A 17,837-nucleotide genomic window follows, 5' to 3' on the forward strand; every position below is an offset into this window, starting at 1 on the left:
AATGCTTGTCCATATTTGAGGATCTGAATATAAATCCCGTTGCATTATTCTCTCGGATACCGGAATAATCCGAGGGATTCACCGCAGATCATGTTCCCGTTCGATTCATGCGACGATTACTTTGGTGGATGAGAGTGACTTGTTCTTTCTCGTCTTCATCGTCCACAAAGATAGTGAAGTCAGAAGTGATCAGGCTAAGGACACTACGTGAATCCCCCGGCAAATGTCCTATAGACACGACAGTCCTTTTTTCAGAGCCGGTACGATCTATCACGTATTAGACCTTCGCCAATTCGAGTCAGGCATGAAAGAAAAGTAAAAAAGAGAGGAGAGAATCCGACACTCAACTAATCCCGCGTCCCTTTCACGTCCTGAAAGACAAATTAGGGAATAAGAACGCTCCCTTCTCCGGTTTCGACATACATCTCGCTCGCACAAGAATGACATCATGATATATCACACGTCAGTTAGCGTCACTCGGCCTCGTTAATGGATTTTAATTAATATTGTTTGCCGAACATCCGCGCGGCTGTCCCTCTCGGCGACGTCTAATTACAACAAGGCTCCATATTGGTCCTACGTTCGCAGGCCCCGGGTGTCCCGTCAATAATAAAACGAGTCCTTGGGCGTGGAAACGGTTGATCGGCGAGTGATCGAAAGTGCGTTGAATTATTAAAAAAGCATGTAAATGTCAATATCTATCGGAAAGATAGTAAATAAATATTTATGAATACGATGCACTTGCCTATATTTTGGGCCTATATGTCAATCGTTGGCCACGCGCGTTTATTGCCTCTCAGAATTTTATTTTTCATGTAGACAGAGAAAGAGAGAGAGAGAACCCGGCGGAAAGAAAAGAATAGCTTCCGATTGAAATAATCGAAAGTTCGACGATTGAAAGTCAAGTATTCGGACGACAGCGGGATTCAATCGTGTACACTGAGAAAAATATCCAGCGACTCTAATCGGAAAAAACCGTTTGAACATCTTATCCGATTGATTTTGATTGGATTTGGGGCTATCCGATGAAATGATGGATGCCTTTATCCGATGAAATAAAATTTCCAATGAAATATGAACGGATAATGAGCTGCGATTTACTTATCCGTTTAAATTGATATATAATATGATCGGACATTGCACTTGATCGGATAAAAATAAGGTATTTTTTCCGATCAAGCTGAATGTCCGATCTAATGTACTACATTCGATTAAAATATTATCCGATAAAGTGTAATATCCGATGAAATACAATTTATCCGTTCAGAAGTCCGATGAAATACATGTGTACACATTTCGAAGTCGCACTGGTAACTCGATTGTGATTGGTCGTGCTAACAGTCGTACCGATGGGCCCAGCGTGCATGAGCCTGTACTCTATTGTCTCGTGTTCGTCATCGAAGCAGCGTGAAGGCAGTGTGACGCAATATTGTGTGCAATATTTTGTATATAATAGTGTATTACGTGTCAATTATTAAGAAGTGAAAGAAATGAATTGTAATACAGTTAGAACTGTTCTTGAAGAACTCAAAGTAGAAGAAGAAGTGATACAAATTAATATTAATATTAATTGGTATATTTAAGGGGAAAATTCCGATCAGATTCCGATTAGATCTATTGATCGGACATAATATAATCGGACTATTCGTTCAAAAAGTAACAACCGGATATTTTCTAATCGGATAGTTTTGATCGGTTATTTCAGTCTTCATCGGTTATATTTTCCGATTGAAGGGATCGATAATATCCGTTTGTTACTTTTTGAATGGATTTTCCGATCAATTTTAACCGGATTTTTCTCTTAGTGTAGAAATTGTAATTTCAACAACCCTGGCTGATAAATTTTTTTCATTCAGGGTGTCTGACAAACTCGCGTTTAAAATAACCTCGTGGAAGTTTGTTTCAACTTGGGCGAGCGTGCGTTCGTCCTTGAAAGAAGATCACGCATTTCGTGATTTTTAAAGACTTCAATCTGGGGGACTTAAGGTGCGGCAATCGATTGGCAGGATAGTTCGAAAATAAACACGATCCCGCAGGAGAAAAAGTGAGAGAAGTATACCAAGGAGTTCGTCAGGCGATAAATTGACGGGAAAAAGAAGGGCCAAACACCCGATTTACATAGAAAATCTGGCTGAAACTTGGCGCGTTTATTTTATTTCATCAACTATCGAAACCATTCGAAAGATCAAACAGATTTGAGCTTGAGATACACAATCTCGCGAAGCTGTCTGCTGAAGAAGGCAGTAAATCACCTCTACTTGCGATAAATTGTAAGTAATTCCTATATCACCTTAGGATCTGGCTGAATAGAGAAAAGGGCGTAGGGTGAGTCCTCGTAAAAATAGACGCCCTTACATGGAGGACACAAGGTTAGGAGGGTCGCGAAGATTACTGAATAGTTCGTTTGTCTGCGGCATGCGGTTTTTATTAACGCACATCGGGTCCACGTGTGCCCCCGAGGCATACACGTGTGTAGATGACAATGACGTGTACTGATTCGGATAAACGACGAAATCCGCGATGTGGTAAATTTGATGCGGGTTCACTATATCGCGGCATCATTTGCGAAGGATTACTTCAAAATTATGCAGGTCCCACTGTGAGTTTGATAAGAGATGGAGAGATTACAACTGGGCTAAAAACCCAAGTCAAAATCGCCGCTTGCGGCGAATATTACTGCGCATTACGAGTTCTCACACGTCAAATTGTGCATAATGACTTATTAAGCTTGCGTATAAGCCAGATTAAAATTTTAAACGCGTGGTCTGTTCGAAATTAGCCGCACCGAGAGTTTTAGAAGCGGTAAATCGCCGCGGAGACCATTAACGCAAGTCTCGTTTTACCATCTTCACAAAATGATAAATGATGGCGGAAGATTATGAATAATCCTTAAACTTTTTGAAATTTTCAGAAGCTTTACTCGCATTCCGCGATATTTTTGCCGACGTACTGCGCTGGAAGAATCATAAATTCTAGAATTGCTAATACCGAAAGTTCAGAGAAACGCAATGGCAAGATAATTTTTGATTGCATAAAAATGCTCGCGATGCTCTTGCTTCAACTTTATAACATTTGACGTAGTTCCGCGGTTCGTTAGTTGCGAAAAACACTGACTATAGTTCCGTTCATTTTCGCGTTTCGCTGGCATGGCGTTTCACTCGTTTCGAAACGAAGATATCGATGCAGAGTGTCATGAATTCGGAAGTGTCGTGGGCAGAAGGGCAACTCTCTTCCTATTAAAAATGATTTTAAAGTTGGAAACTTGCCGGCAACCAGTTTCTAAATTATGACAAGGATAATAGTCTCGCCGCCTTCCAGAGAATTGCTCTTTCGACTTCTTTTGTACGCGCACACACAAGTTTGCCGCTTTCAGTAGCTCGGAAGAATCGACGACGTTACTTTTAAGTGCGGTCGTTGCTTCGTGGCATAGTTCGGAAATAGCACGAAACTCGGTTTTTTATCGTTTTTGCAAACTCGCGCTGGCTCGCTGTCTTCGGTAAGTACCATATTTTTCTCGCGTCTTCCGAATAATTTCAGCTTCTCGAAAGGTGCTAATACCGGCATCTTGTTACACTTTCGTCGACTTTGTCAATTCGAAACTTGCGAGATGGAGTAGTTTTAAGTTTAATCTTTGCTGCGATAATTTTATGACACTTCAAAACGAACTGCTGAATGCGGCTCGATTCCGCTAAGAAGTTTATTTTGACAAATTAGATTTCGCAGCGGCGATAAGGAAATTTCGCCGATGCTATAAAGCCGGAAGCCGATAGGTATTGGACGGAAGATATCAGGATATTGAAACGCCTCTTTGTGTGCAAGACGAAACCGCCGATAATCGATTTCTACTGTCGTGATTTCTCCGTGAACGACGCATTAACACGCTTTAATCAGCAGCTGTGTGTACCGTTTGCCGATTCTGCATTTTACATGCGACCGAGTGAGCGGTGATACGTTCTCGCGAGCGCGAGCGATACTTGTCGCGCGCGTTAATTAATCGTTTGTCTTTGTGTCGTCCCCGCGAAAGTAGTTAAAAGGATATAATACGTCCCTGTTCTGAACTTAATGAAAGGAAAAAAACTGGATGAAACTTTATATCCTCTTGTCGGACAGCGCTTTTTATTACGCAACTACCGCGTCATAATCCGAGCAGATAATAATCATTATCTGCCACAAGTGCTAATTATGCATGGCCCGAATGTAACGCGGCGTAATTTATCGCCGTCCCGCATTACACTTCAGGACATTAGATTTTCACCAGATAAGAGGCGCGCTCGATGATTTTCTCATCTTCGCCGGCCGCGATAACGAGAAAATCGAACTGAGATCCACGCCACGGCAACATATGTAGGTAATACCGGCAACAAATTATACGGTCGTCCTGCCTCCAATTTCACCTTCTCCCTTTCTCACCCGTTCCGTTCTGTTGTCCTGTTCCCTTTTCCGCCGCGCGCTCTCTTTATCGGTCAAATCGATCTGAAAATGACGGTTCGACCGTCCCTTAACAAGGCTGTGACGAGGACGGAGGTGGCCGTAAGCATTTCTCTCGCTAAGGGAGCCTCGTTCTCGCTCGTGTGTCTATTTTAACAAGTTCGACGTGCGTCAACAGAAGCGCTCGCAGTTTCGTGCACCGTAGCAAATGAACGCCGCCGTATCCCACACGTAGATTTATAGCAATGGACCGGAAAAAAATCAAGTTATACGCCCCGTGATTTTTGTCAACTGCGCGTGAAGCTGATAGTGCTTGTGATGTCCGACTCACGTTGCTTGATAGCTTCAGACTTGTAAATAACTGATTATTGCGGAATACTCTGTGCTCGTTCACTGAGCAGTTTTAAACATTTATGTAATGTGAATTAATTCATGTATCAATGAGAAAAACGATATTAACGTTCGGTGCGATTTATCAAAAGCAGTCGAAGCTGATTGACACAATACCTCGAAAAATTTCTTTAATGAACTCGTGAGAGAAAATGGATAGAAAGAAGGCGGAAGAAAAAGCTAAGAAAAGAGAAAAAGTAGAGAAATGGAAAGGAGAGGATTATCGTCTCGAAATTCCGCGCTCTTACGAGGGAGCTCAGCTCTTACGCCGGACTCAGCTTTTTACTGTATTCTCGCTAAAAGCGGACTTTCGTCAATCCGCCGCCTGTCCGCTTTATATAATAGATATATAATATCCGTAACCATAGTAGTTATCATAACGTCCGATTTCTATAATATTTTGCAATGACATCTGATAGCAAACATTTCCAGCCTATCTCGCAATAAACGAGTGACAGGAATAAGAATGCCCCGAATAAAATGACCAGGATATAGAACGACGTTGGAAAAAAAATATGAAAGATTTCCTTTCTTCGAAATCACCATGTATGTACCGCCGTGACATCGGCAAACTCAGTTTGCGCTGTAATAAAATTGATGAAGGTTTAAACGCTTTGCTGTCATTTCCATCTTCGCTGTCATTTTCACAGCTTTGAAATTTTACGAAACGTCCTCTCGTAGTTGACTACATCGATTTTCTCGAAAAATGAAAAAGAAGAGAAAATAAGGAATGTAATATCCAATCTAGAAATTACAAAATTATATTTCTTTACGCAGGACTATTTTCTATCATTGTTCACATGATCGACTTTCTGTGGTCGTTTCTGTGTCGTTTTATTCTAATTGTTATTACAATCGCGACCTTTCAAGCAATTAAATTTATATAGTTTAATTGTTTATGTGGAACGAAATATACATTATTGATCGTCTAATGTCCGTGACAAGACAAATATATTAGGATGTTTATATATTAACACATGACGATTCTTTTATTATTCAACGAATCTTTTCACCTTCTCGCAAAGTAACATCGTTGTCAGCGGCGATATATTCGTGGCGAATTTGTACATAATTCACAAAAGTCACAGTATACTTTATCTTAAATTTATACAGTTTAATTGTTTATGGAACGAAATATACATTATTGATCGTCTAATGTCCGTGACAAGGCAAATATATTAGGATGTTTATATATTAACACGTAACGATTCTTTTATTATTCAACGAATCTTTTCACCTTCTCGCAAAGTAACATCGTTGTCAACGGCGATATATTCGTGGACGGCGAATTTGTACATAATTTACAAAAGTCACAGTATACTTTATCTTAAATTTATACAGTTTAATTGTTTATGGAACGAAATATACATTATTGATCGTCTAATACCCGTCACAAAGCAAATATATCAGGATGTTTATATATTAACACGTGACGATTCTTTTATTATTCAAGGAAACTTCCCAAACTTTTCTTGCAAAGTACGGTATAAAACGACGGGTATTAGATCAATAATGTATACTTCGTCCTACATAAACAATTAAACTGTATAAATTTAAATGTACAAAGTACACCGTGGCGTCTACGATTTTTTGTGAATTATGCACAAATTCGCCGCCCACGAATTTGTCGCCGTTGACAACGGTCTTACTTTACGAGAAGCTGAAAGGTTTCGTTCGAATAAAAGAATCGTCACGTGTCAATATATAAACATCATAATATATTTGCCTTACCAAGGGTCTTAGACGATCAATAATGTATATTTCGTTCCACGTAAATGCGGTATTCGTGCTTGTAACATGAGGGTCGAAGGAAAATCGCGGTTACAAAGTAGCTACGGGCCACGTAATGCTCTGTATATCCATTTCCATCTCCGTTTCACATTATAGCAAGGGCGTACTCGTTTGCACAGGTGCCGGTCACGGATTCCCGCACCATAGGTGCTCGGAGGATTGCGGGAACATTTTCCGAACTCCGAGTCTCAGTTTCCGTTTGTTGCTGTCTATAATTGTGTTTACTCCCCGAGGCGAGCTCATACACATTAAAATGAGTACTATTTAATTCTCGTGTGGCTTTAAGTGTGCGCAGAAGCCCACTACAAGCGTGAGAAAAAACAGGAAGGAAGAAACGGCGGAGTCACTGACAGTTAATTAAATTGAATAAACTTATAAAGGATCATTAAGTTAATACCGCTCTCTCGTCCGAAATATTTCCATTTTAAGTTAAGTAAAGTAAACAATGGGGAGACGCTCTCTGATTTTCCTTGCTGCTAATAGCAGACGGTCTTCTTGTAGACTTAGCAACGGCAATTTAACTTGGGGCGATCAGTACGCTAAGCATACAAAGTGTATTGAAATAGAGACGAACAAAATTTGCGGGTGTATTCTTGGAGAGAATTTAATTGAAGATCATACATCGCTCTGTATAATTCGCAACGTAAAGCGTGTCGCCGAACTAGAATTAAAGTCCCAAACGTACGTCGATCGCAGAATACACTCGTGTCGATCTTTGTCGTAAGAAATCTGTTATCCGCAGGAGAAACGAATGTGTTTGTGTGAAACGGCATATATGAATTTTGCGAGCGATTTAAATCCCGATTTTTGGAGAGTCCGCGCATTTCTTGTCTCCTTCCTCGTCTTGATCTTCTTAAATGATGATGAGCTTCGATTTGCACGACCTAACCGCGGATATTGATCCGGAATACCGAATTGAAACTGGACGAGGCGACGGACATATCGATTCCATGGTACGTCCTAGTTTCATCAAATCAACCGTAAAGGATACAACGTTTTCGCGCTTCTTTCGCTACGTCTTTATCTTGATTGCACTGTGTGAGTGGTCGCATAATGGTCTCTCGTTGCTTCCCGATTGAACGGAAAAAGAAGAAGAGACTGTCCCGTACAGCAAACATTTCGCGACGAGATCGAAGGGATCGGAGTAAAGCCAGCGGACGATACTACTCCGGAAAGCGTTCTTTGCGCGCACCGACCGCGATGACCTTGGCATGCTTCCTTCAAGGTGCATCGACGTATCGTCGTGATTTCTTCGCGGCACGCATCGACCCGATAATAGCGTCGCGAGATTTCCTCGAAAAATCTCTTGTAGAAACATTTTTGGTCGGTCAAACATAAAGTAACAATTCAAATGCATACAATAAATTATTGAAATGCAAACATTATTTTCATACAGGTACATTTTCAATTTTAATGTGCAGAAAGCTATTGATGAAATGGTTAAATATTGCAGTCCTCCCCCCCCCCCCCCCCCCCGGCTGAACGCGTCGTAAAAGGATACCGAATTCCGCAATATTGTAGCTGAAAGTTCGTTATGACATGCATATCTCGAATAGATCTTTGCGGTTTGAATCACGAAATGAAATTTCACCGTGGATAAATTCGACGCTGCGGCTTAAAGCTGAGGGATCCAACCGTGGCGTGAGTCAGTGCGCGGGTTATTTGTCGAACTGCTCGCGCAAGTGTTTGTGGAACAAACTCTCACATGTGTTCTGTGAAATGTGCAGAGGAAACTGCTTCGAAAACGTCGGTCATCCGGGAAAAATACACGGGCAACCTTGGCCCATGAAGCAGAAGTCCGACGGTGCCTGGACACGCAATCTTTCCCCGTCGTTAATATTTCAATAATTTCTAAGTATATTGTGCGGGCGGATAAAATCTTATCTCCTTGATGATATCTTGATGGTAGAATAATTGTTATATGATTTTGCGCGTTGTAAATAAAACAAGCGCCACGCGCAATCCATTTATTAAAACAGAAAAGTACGGTGTTTCAAAGTAAACTTAAACAAAAGGCAATAAAGAGAATATTGTCTATGTAAAACTTTCTTTCCCTCTCTTGTATTTTATCAAACTAATGAAGATTCGAATTTGTAACCGGTTTTTATATATTAATTAACAATAGCTATTGCGCTCCGCGCTTCTTTGCACCGCCTTCTCTATTAATTTCTATTTATTGATACTAAATTAGCGATTGGCTCTCCTCTTGCATCTATCAACAACTGCAAAATTATTACTACTACTGATCATCCGATATCTCTGAGATCCGGTACATCTGCAACTCTTCTTTAATACATCGCCAATTTGATGAAGCCGCGAGCAAAACAAATCTAAAAGTGTTGAACTCGTAGTTGGAGCCGGCTGTGTTTGAGTATCGTGATGCGAGCGAGATTGAAAGGATGCGTAAGAATAAGACAGATGCTGAAAGATACGCGTAATGCATATTTTCAAATGATTTAATATTGCGAGAACTATTTTGTGCAATGAACATTCCGTAATGTAGGAATACAAGCCGCGTTGCAATATTAACATTCAAGCGCATTTATTAAGCGACGTAATGTTTTATTCGCGATATTTCCATCTTGTCGGCGATTGCGATGATCAAAGGAGAAGAGAGAATTTATATCGGCCAAAGTACACCCAGCCGTAGCGGCAAAAATCCGATACGACAAAGATTCCCGCTAAAAATTTCCGCTAGCACAATGCGAGAGTGGAGCGATTCAAGATATGAAGATTGAATGTGCTTTTGTGAAAAGAGAAAGAGAATCGCATTGCACTTTTGCATCGGGAAAAGAAACAAGGCATTTTTGCGTCTTGCGTGAAATCGCGGAACAAGTAATAGTCGACGATGCGCGCGCTTAGAAGTGTAATTAAATGCGCGGTTCGCGAACAGGAAAAGTATGCTTTAATATATTCCGGCGAAATGGATGTCGCGCAAACACACCCGAATTTACGAACGAGTTTTATCAAAATATGAAATGTTACGCGATCGCGCATTTTTGCATACAAATCGAAATTTATCTATTTTCGTTCGGGAGAAAGATCACCGTGAAAAACTAATCGCATTTTTCATTAACAACGCATTGGAACGATAATTTTCGGCGCGAGTTACAAAGGAGGAAACGTCTCCGTTTTTCCGAACAAAACGAATAGCGGAGCTTTTTACGCGCGTCTTGGCGCGACAGCGCGTCTAGCCGGGCATCGTTCCTTTATCAAGCGAAGGTGCCTGAGAGTCTAGCCAAGTAGTCCGTCCTGCATCTCGGCCAAGTGGAATGCTGTCTCTCGTCCCTCTCCGCGCCTCGCTCAGCTGCACCGCGTTGGCCTTCCTAAGCGGAAACACTGCGCGACAACCTTGCAATACCGCTTTCCAAACTAATTAAACCCTTTCCACGAGCTTAAAGTCGCGCGATTGTGGATCACGTGAATACGTCGGCACTAATACGAGACAAATGATATGAGAGAGCGAATCTATTTGTAATGAGTTTTGAAGAGATGGAGAGAACGGTGTATTCTTTCGTATAATCCGCGCTCGAAATTTAATCATTCGGCTCTTTAATCTCTTACGTGCAGCGCAGGATAATATTTCACAAATCAAAACTATTTGAATTTCCGATTTAATTGCAATTACAATTGTAATTCCAGCTGTGTACATAATTCCTGATTGCTCTAAATAGCGTGTATTTCAGTTTGTTTCTTGGAAGCGTTTTGAGATTATCGTTTATTTGTTGCATAGGAAGTATATATGTATAACACGCTTTATGTTACCAGCGAATATACTAATTCCTTTCGAATGTATAACGAATATAATGTTACTGAGGACTGAATTGCAATTATTATTGTAATTTGAGCTTTGTATATAATTCCTGATTACTCTAAATAGCATGTATTTCAGTTTGTTTCTCGAAAACGTTTTGAGATTATCGTTCGTTTGCTGCATAGAAAGTACAACACGCTTTATGCCACCAGCGAACACACTAATTCCTTTTGAATGTATAGCGAATATAATGTTACCGAGAGTTGTCATCAAAACAAATACTTTTAATTGAGCTAATTGAGCATGAGCTAATTTAATGAGAATCAAAATCTCGATTTATCCTATTTTTTATCTAATTTAAACAAGCAAAACACATTTTTACACAAGTCTTGTAGATTATATAATATTTTGCATTGATACAGGATGTCCCATTGGAAATTGTTGAAACTAATTAACTGTTATTTTTAAACACACATAGAAAGCAAGAAAAATAAAATATCTTCTAACAGCATACATTTTGCAGTTTTACATATGTATTAACTAAAGATAATATTTTTACCATTAAATAAACGTTTATTAAAAAATGCTAAATATCGCTCATTTTAATGATATATATTTTTGACGCGCGCACCGTCAGAATTATAATAAAAATTAAGTCGATTTCGAAAATTATAACTGTAACTGTAACTTTTGTTGCATAAAGTTTTTTATAGTTTCCAAAAGTGGCCTAATTTTTTTGTTATAATTCTGACGATTCGCACTTCGATAATGTAAACCATTAAAATGAGCAAAATTTGGCATTTTTCTATAAACGCTTATTTAATAATAAAAATATCTCCGATTGTTTTTAGTTTATATGTAAATAAAACTGCAAAATGTCCTCTGCTAGAAAATATTCTATTTTTCTTGCTGTCTATGTGTGTTTAAAAATAATAACTAATTAGTTTCAGCAACTTCCCATAGAACACCCTGTAAAACACCAAAGCATGACTCGCAAGCATTTTCAGAATTGATCAATACGACATAAAATATTCAAGACAAATTAAAAATTATAACGAATATGTTTTATAGATATACTTGAAAAAACGATGCAAAATGTTGCAATACAAATTCATATTTATTAATTATTCTTTCGTATTTTTGTACATAACATAGTTGCGTTATGCAGAGTGCGCATTTCGCAAAACGCGCTTGAAAAGTCATACAGATTATAAGCGAATCGGACTGAAAGTATCGTAATAATGTAAATAAATTAAATGCCGAACTAAATCGTAAATTTATGTAGCAAGGAAAATTTTTTATCTCCGCGGTGAATGGAAAATATATTTTCCCCGAGTTAATGAGAAACGCTGGAAATGCATCACTTGTTGTCTTAATAACTTGCACAACATGTATTGTAAGAACATTTGGTATGCAAAGCGTGATGCGATCGACCGGAGGTATCGTTTAATTACATCGGCAAAAGATCTGCTCTATAAACCACGCGATTGATCGTCGCGTGTAAGTGTCGCGCGATATTAATCCTTCCATACATCCTTTACATCCGTAAAAAGTTCCAGATATGAGACGCAACATATTACGCGTCCGCGCATACGATCCGACATTTATCCCGATTCGTGACATTTTCCACCGAGGTCGGATGAATCGTCACGCGATTGCACAGAGCAGACGGAATTAAAACATTCACACGCACGGTTGCGCGGAGATGCAAACCGCGCGGGAAAAAAAATTGCACACACGGCGTAAACAAAGGGCTCGCACACGGTCGCGGTCGGACGCGGCTGGTCGCGTCCGCGGAAATGTCACGCGTGTAAAAAGAGAGAAAGAGAGAGTGACAGAAGTGTCTTTATATCCCCCGCGAAAGGTCGATTCCGACTCGCTCGCAAAAGGTTGTAGACCTTGCCGTTTCATTATTAACGCGATGTATATCGATTTTGTCTGCCTGCCTCCGTAAACTCGTTTCTATTCTCACGGTTGCTGATACGCGACGGGACGCGGGGGATGCTAGCCGACGATCTTCCACCCCTCTCTTGGGGAAACTTTCGCCGAACAGATTTAAGAATTAATCATCCCGTCGCGCCGAGTGAATTTGTCGAGGGAGCTTTTATTTCCGTAAAAGACATTTTCTCCGCCGGTTCTCGGTGAATGAAATTTTTATTAACCGTCGAAGACGGACGCGCTGAAAGACGCGAATGGTGCAAGACACGCTTCGACGAATCAAAATTGCATAATAGTGTTTTATCGCGATCAGCTTTATCGGGATCGGACCGATCAATCATAATTTTTTTTAGGTTTTGTAACGCGCTATTATATGGGTGAAGTTTATTATCTACAGTAACGCGTATCCCGAGATCTATGTAATGCCATTGGGCTTTCGCTAAAAATACATCTTCGAGGCGAGCATAGAAGCGACGATTTAATACGTATATATTTCGCGCTTTTTTATCGCATCACTTAGATTTTTGCGAGATGGACCGTCAAGTTAATGGATGGCCGGATTAAAAAAAGCAAATAAAAATATTCTCTCGTCGAGACGATCGTACAAGTTGTTTGTTTTCAAAGTGATAAATTTGATCCAATGTTTTGATTTTATCGAGATTTTCGAAACCAAATATTTATTTACAGAATGAACTCGTATCGAATTACAGAATCAAACTTACGTTAATGTCGCTCATTATTTTCTTTCCACAAATTTAATATATGATAATAAATCGTAGTTACACACTGACAATGAGTTAAAAAAATTCTGTAAGAAAAATCTGTAGCTTTTGACAAAATAGAAAGATTTAACTTACTCAGTGATATATCCATCTCGAAATCTTCCTGGAAATAAAGTCAAAAATTGCCGATTTTCATGTTCATTCTTTGTGTTTCTCCGGCGAGCGACCAAAGATCTAGAAGAAAGCGATGCAGATTTTTTCGAATTTGGCAATGTTAAATCACTCCGAAGTACTGCTGCAAAACTGCGCCGAAAGATAATTCGAACACGCTGCAAAATATTTCGATGTACGCTCGCGGACGCTATCGAGATGCTATCATTTCGCGGAGTGAACTCTCGAATCCGCGCGCGCGAATGAACAACGACGAGTGAGGGTCGTCGTCGTTTGGCCGGGAAGACCGACCACCCCGATGTATATCCTTTTCTTTGATGCCACGTGCTGAAGTCGAGGTGCAAGAGAGCGAGAGAGAGAGAACGGGTGCGAGCAACCACGTCGGCGCATCGCGATGCCTTCATCGACGCGCGCAATCAACTCTTGCGGGGCGCTGGGCATCGTGCAAAGATCGTGATCACTCTTGAATCAACAGATGACCCGTCAAAATGAGAACAAATCAGTGCGAATTTTAATTTAAAACAATTAATTCTATTTTTTTTCTGTAAAATGTCACACATTATGTTTCTCGTTTTCCAACGATACGTTGATCGCTATTATTTTAAAATAATGATATCATAAGTAATTTATTAATACAGTTTCTTTTTAATTTATCATTGTTACCTTTCGCTCAAAGGATCGTTGCTCGTCTGTTAATGTTTCACATTATTGTAGTTTTCAAGCGAGAAGCATGCAATTCGCGCAAACCGATAATTACTCGTCACCATTAGCACTATATGGAGTGTAAAGGATTAATCCGCCGGTTATTGGATTATCGTATCAACATACATCTAGAAATGTCAAGAGGAATTCGACAGCGCGTAATCTGTTTCGACAGGTATAAGCACGTGGAATAGAGTCGAGTGCGAGATCGACACGCTGCAAAATCGCATGGCATCATAGGCACACTATCATTCACCGTTGATCGTAACTTTCGCCCCTACTATTTCGCTTCCCTACTATTGCCCTTTTAAATTCATCTATAAACATTACGAACTCCCATTTATAAATCCGTCTCGTAAATATCGGTTCCATCTTTTTAGTAAAGTCAAAAGCAGATATTATGATATATCAGTAATAAAATTCGTTACCTTTTTATCTGTGAGCGCGGATGAAAGAGAAATATATTACAATTTGAAATAAGAGCAACAGGATTATTGTATTTTCTTGCGACGTTTGCATTCGCTGAAATTTTAACTGTTGTGTAAATGCGACAGCTGATATGCGCGATGATCTTATGAAACTATCTGTGCAACGACCTCGGTAACATTGGTTTTAAATAGAACAGAAACACATGTCAGAAATGTCAGAAGTGTGAGATCTTTCACTAGAAAAATGGCAAAGATTAATTTTTATGATTTTTTTTTGCCTAGTTTGTTAATTTATGAAATTTAGAACATTTTTGGAATCTCCAACTCTGCTAAGTCAAACTCAATATTAATAAAAGCTTCAAATAATTCGTAAAAAAAGTTTTCACAGTAAATTTTATATGTTTCAGACGTAACATTAATGTACAGAAGTTATTCATTGAAGAAATATATTAAAAATTGGATGACGATGTCATTCCGCTATACAAAGGATAACAATCGTCTTACGACGGAGCAAAGAATATTCTATGAGAAGAATGGATATATAGTATTTCCTAACTTCGTACCGCAAAATATACTCGACAAATGTAGCAAAAGGTAATATTTACGAGCTCATCTTTTGAATGTGTCAAGCTGTCTACTGACGATTAATTTTATATCACGAAGCAAATTTGTCATACGACAAACGCATATGTGTATAGAAGAAAGATTATTATAGATTTTCTTTAATCTTTTCGGAAAGCGTTGGAAACGTGAAATAATGTACTTATTCGATGGCGTAGATGTAGAAATTAAAAAGCTTCGTAGACGCGGAAATGTTCGTAATTATACTATGAAGGCATTAATCAGAACAAACTTCATGGGTATGCGTGATGAATAGTTCGGTAATCTAATAATATTACTGAAGCTCGATGTTTCGATAAATTTGCTGACTGTTATTAGCGCACGTGCAAATACTGCAACCGGCTATGATATCACAGATGACTGATAGCTGGGCATTCATACGGAATATCTTTGAAATGCCAGCATACGCGGTAAATTGCAAATATGAGCTTTCTTTGATATCGATTACGCGAATTCAACAGCAAGATGCATCTCGATTTCTTTGACAAAGATGGAATCAAAAGATCCATGAAAAAAGCTATGAAAGTCGGAATAAGTTCGATGTCCTTTGCTTTTCAGATTTGATGATATTGTCGCAGATAGAGTTTCACGAGAGGGTATTACAGTAATGTATGATGTGAAAGACAAGAAATCGATTAATAAATTGCAAGACATAGCGCAGGATCCGGTGTTCCGCGAATACATTGAATACAAAGAAATTCTTGACGTAATTGAGTGTTTCACGGGACCAAATATTCTAGCAATACACAGTATGCTCATCGCGAAGCCGCCCGACATCGGATATGGAAGTTCGAGGTAATTGTGTTAAAAACTTTGAAGCTATTGGCAGCACATATTTGATATAATTAAAAATGCAATGTATTCTTCTAGGCATCCGCCGCACCAAGACATGTACTACTTCCCATTGCGTCCAATCGACCGAATAGCGGCTGTATGGACGGCCATGGAAACCTGCGATAGCACAAACGGATGTCTATACGTAGCACCCGGAACACATCGAATAGGAAAAGTGCTTAATCACAATTATCCTCCAAGTACAGAAGGGCCAATAAACAAGTTTTATCATGGTATTCAGGTAAAATATTTCCCGCTTCTATCAATATTAACTTTGTACATCGTTCTTAATTGATGTTCTCTGTTAAGGATTTGCCAAATGAGATGAAAAATTGGGTCAATTTGGAGATGAAAGTCGGTGATACAGTGTTTTTCCATCCATTGCTTATTCACGGATCCGGAGTGAATAAATCTAAGAACTCAAGACGGGCGATTTCTTCTCATTACGCAGCGGCCGAGTGCACTGTAGTCGAGGTATGCAGATGACTGGCAGGACACGCGAGTCCGCGATTGCAAATGAGTAACAAAAAGATTTAATAAAATGTTTTTCTTACAATAGACGAATTCGGCTCAGGAACCTATCAAGAAAGAGATCTTGGAGTTTGCAACTAAAAAATTTCCAGGTATAACTTTGACATACGAGGATATATGGCGCTTTAAATCCTCGCTCGTGCGTGGACTACGATCCTCATTTTAAAGGTTTAACAATTTAATTACTCAATGTGTATTTCAAAATTATGATGTAATGTTAACATACAGTTAGGAGAAATTACGTTAACATAACAGGGTATATGGGATTCATTCAACGAATGATACGAGGTTTCGGGAGAGAAATGGATAAATAATGCTACCACAAAAGAAAAAGTAACGATAACGGCGGGATTCTCGCCGTTATTATTTAATGAATTAATATTGCGTTGGTGTCGCTGAGAATTTGAGGTATAGCAGTGTTTTGCGTGAGGATCCTTATAAATATTCTCGTGTTGCACGCTGGAGCTTGACGTGCGACAGATCGCTAGACAAATCTGAAAGCGATCCGAATTGCGAATGTGCGTTTTCTCCTCGTTTCTTTGCGCTTTTGTGAATCCTAATAGTATGTTCTTCCGACCTCTTATTTGCTGAAACAAATTTATAATTATAATTGTAACTTTCCATTAGATCTAGCTATATTTTAGATATATTTCAAATATATCTACAAAAATTTCTAAGTGCTATTAAGAGAAATTTTAATTGCAACTGTAAGAATTTTAAATCCAATTAAAAGAAAAATAGATTTATAGAATCAATAATAAATATTTACTTTGTCAGGGTGAAGACAACAGGAGACGCAATATTCATAAATCATGCAGCATCCTTGTGGATTGCACGTTTTACAGCTGTATCTTTCTCTCTTAACCACAGACAATGCCTGTTCTTTTTTTGCAATCTGTTTTTGCTCTATTTTACAACACCCGTTTGGCAGAACTTCACGTCTTGAACACACTAAGCCACGCTCATCTACTATCAAACCCTTTCCCTAATAAACCAAATATATATTGTATAATACTTGTGGGAGGTTTATATTTCTAATGAGTTATATTCTTATTTTTTTTCTTATATAATGTTGTTATATGATGTTGTTTCCCTTGTTTACGATAGCGGCCGTCGCGATCGCCAATAGCGTTTCTTTTCAAAATAGAAGCGAAAAGCGTTTTCGGCATTTTACCCAGAGACCGTTGTCACGTACAAGCGACGAAAGTCAGTAAGAGTCGAAAGCCAAGTTCGAACAACAAGACAGTGAGCATATTAGTTGCGAGTTGCGAGCGTTTATTTTCTTTCAGTTTTGTGATTTTCATATTAAATTTATATTGTTTGCAAAAGACATTGTGTTCGTTTTTTGGCCTGCAATTCCTACATATTATTGGGGGCTCGTCCGGGATACAGGCAGTCGAGCTATCATGTCGTGCACATGCACCGACACTAATGATACTCATCGCCGGAATCCCTAGTAGGGATACATATGAAACAACCAATAGCGTCATACGCATAAGTATATACGAAGCGTGTCTTTGACGTATC

At 39.2% G+C, this 17,837-nt stretch overlaps 3 protein-coding genes across 13 annotated transcripts in view; 1 reads left to right on the plus strand and 2 right to left on the minus strand.

The window, feature by feature from the left end:
• LOC105680088 (G-protein coupled receptor 52-like) overlaps positions 1–13,478 on the minus strand; it is a 30,833-nt gene extending 17,355 nt beyond the window's left edge. For both annotated transcript variants that reach the window (XM_067350118.1, XM_012380518.2), the window contains exon 1: positions 13,159–13,478. The gene's annotated coding sequence lies outside the window, so the exon portion shown is untranslated. The remainder of the gene's footprint in view (positions 1–13,158) is intronic.
• The window catches only part of LOC105680092 (phytanoyl-CoA dioxygenase, peroxisomal), a 40,019-nt gene extending 22,379 nt beyond the window's left edge, over positions 1–17,640 (plus strand). Inside the window, exons 2-6 of the mRNA XM_012380529.2 lie at positions 14,732–14,918; positions 15,504–15,740; positions 15,816–16,020; positions 16,089–16,253; positions 16,339–17,640. Of these exons, the coding sequence (XP_012235952.2) occupies positions 14,743–14,918; positions 15,504–15,740; positions 15,816–16,020; positions 16,089–16,253; positions 16,339–16,476 (921 nt within the window). The 5' untranslated portion in view covers positions 14,732–14,742 and the 3' untranslated portion in view covers positions 16,477–17,640. The remainder of the gene's footprint in view (positions 1–14,731; positions 14,919–15,503; positions 15,741–15,815; positions 16,021–16,088; positions 16,254–16,338) is intronic.
• LOC105680089 (SREBP regulating gene protein) overlaps positions 16,488–17,837 on the minus strand; it is a 28,105-nt gene continuing 26,755 nt past the window's right edge. For 9 of the 10 annotated variants that reach the window (XM_067350252.1, XM_067350226.1, XM_067350257.1 and 6 more), the window contains 2 exons: positions 17,080–17,295; positions 16,488–16,897 (listed from right to left, as the gene is read on the minus strand). In XM_067350252.1, the coding sequence (XP_067206353.1) occupies positions 16,493–16,897; positions 17,080–17,295 (621 nt within the window). In that variant the 3' untranslated portion in view covers positions 16,488–16,492. The remainder of the gene's footprint in view (positions 16,898–17,079; positions 17,296–17,837) is intronic. The other variant, XM_067350263.1, reaches the window with a different exon arrangement.

Source organism: Linepithema humile, chromosome 1 (assembly GCF_040581485.1).
Source record: "Linepithema humile isolate Giens D197 chromosome 1, Lhum_UNIL_v1.0, whole genome shotgun sequence".
In the NCBI taxonomy this organism is placed as follows: domain Eukaryota; kingdom Metazoa; phylum Arthropoda; class Insecta; order Hymenoptera; family Formicidae; genus Linepithema; species Linepithema humile.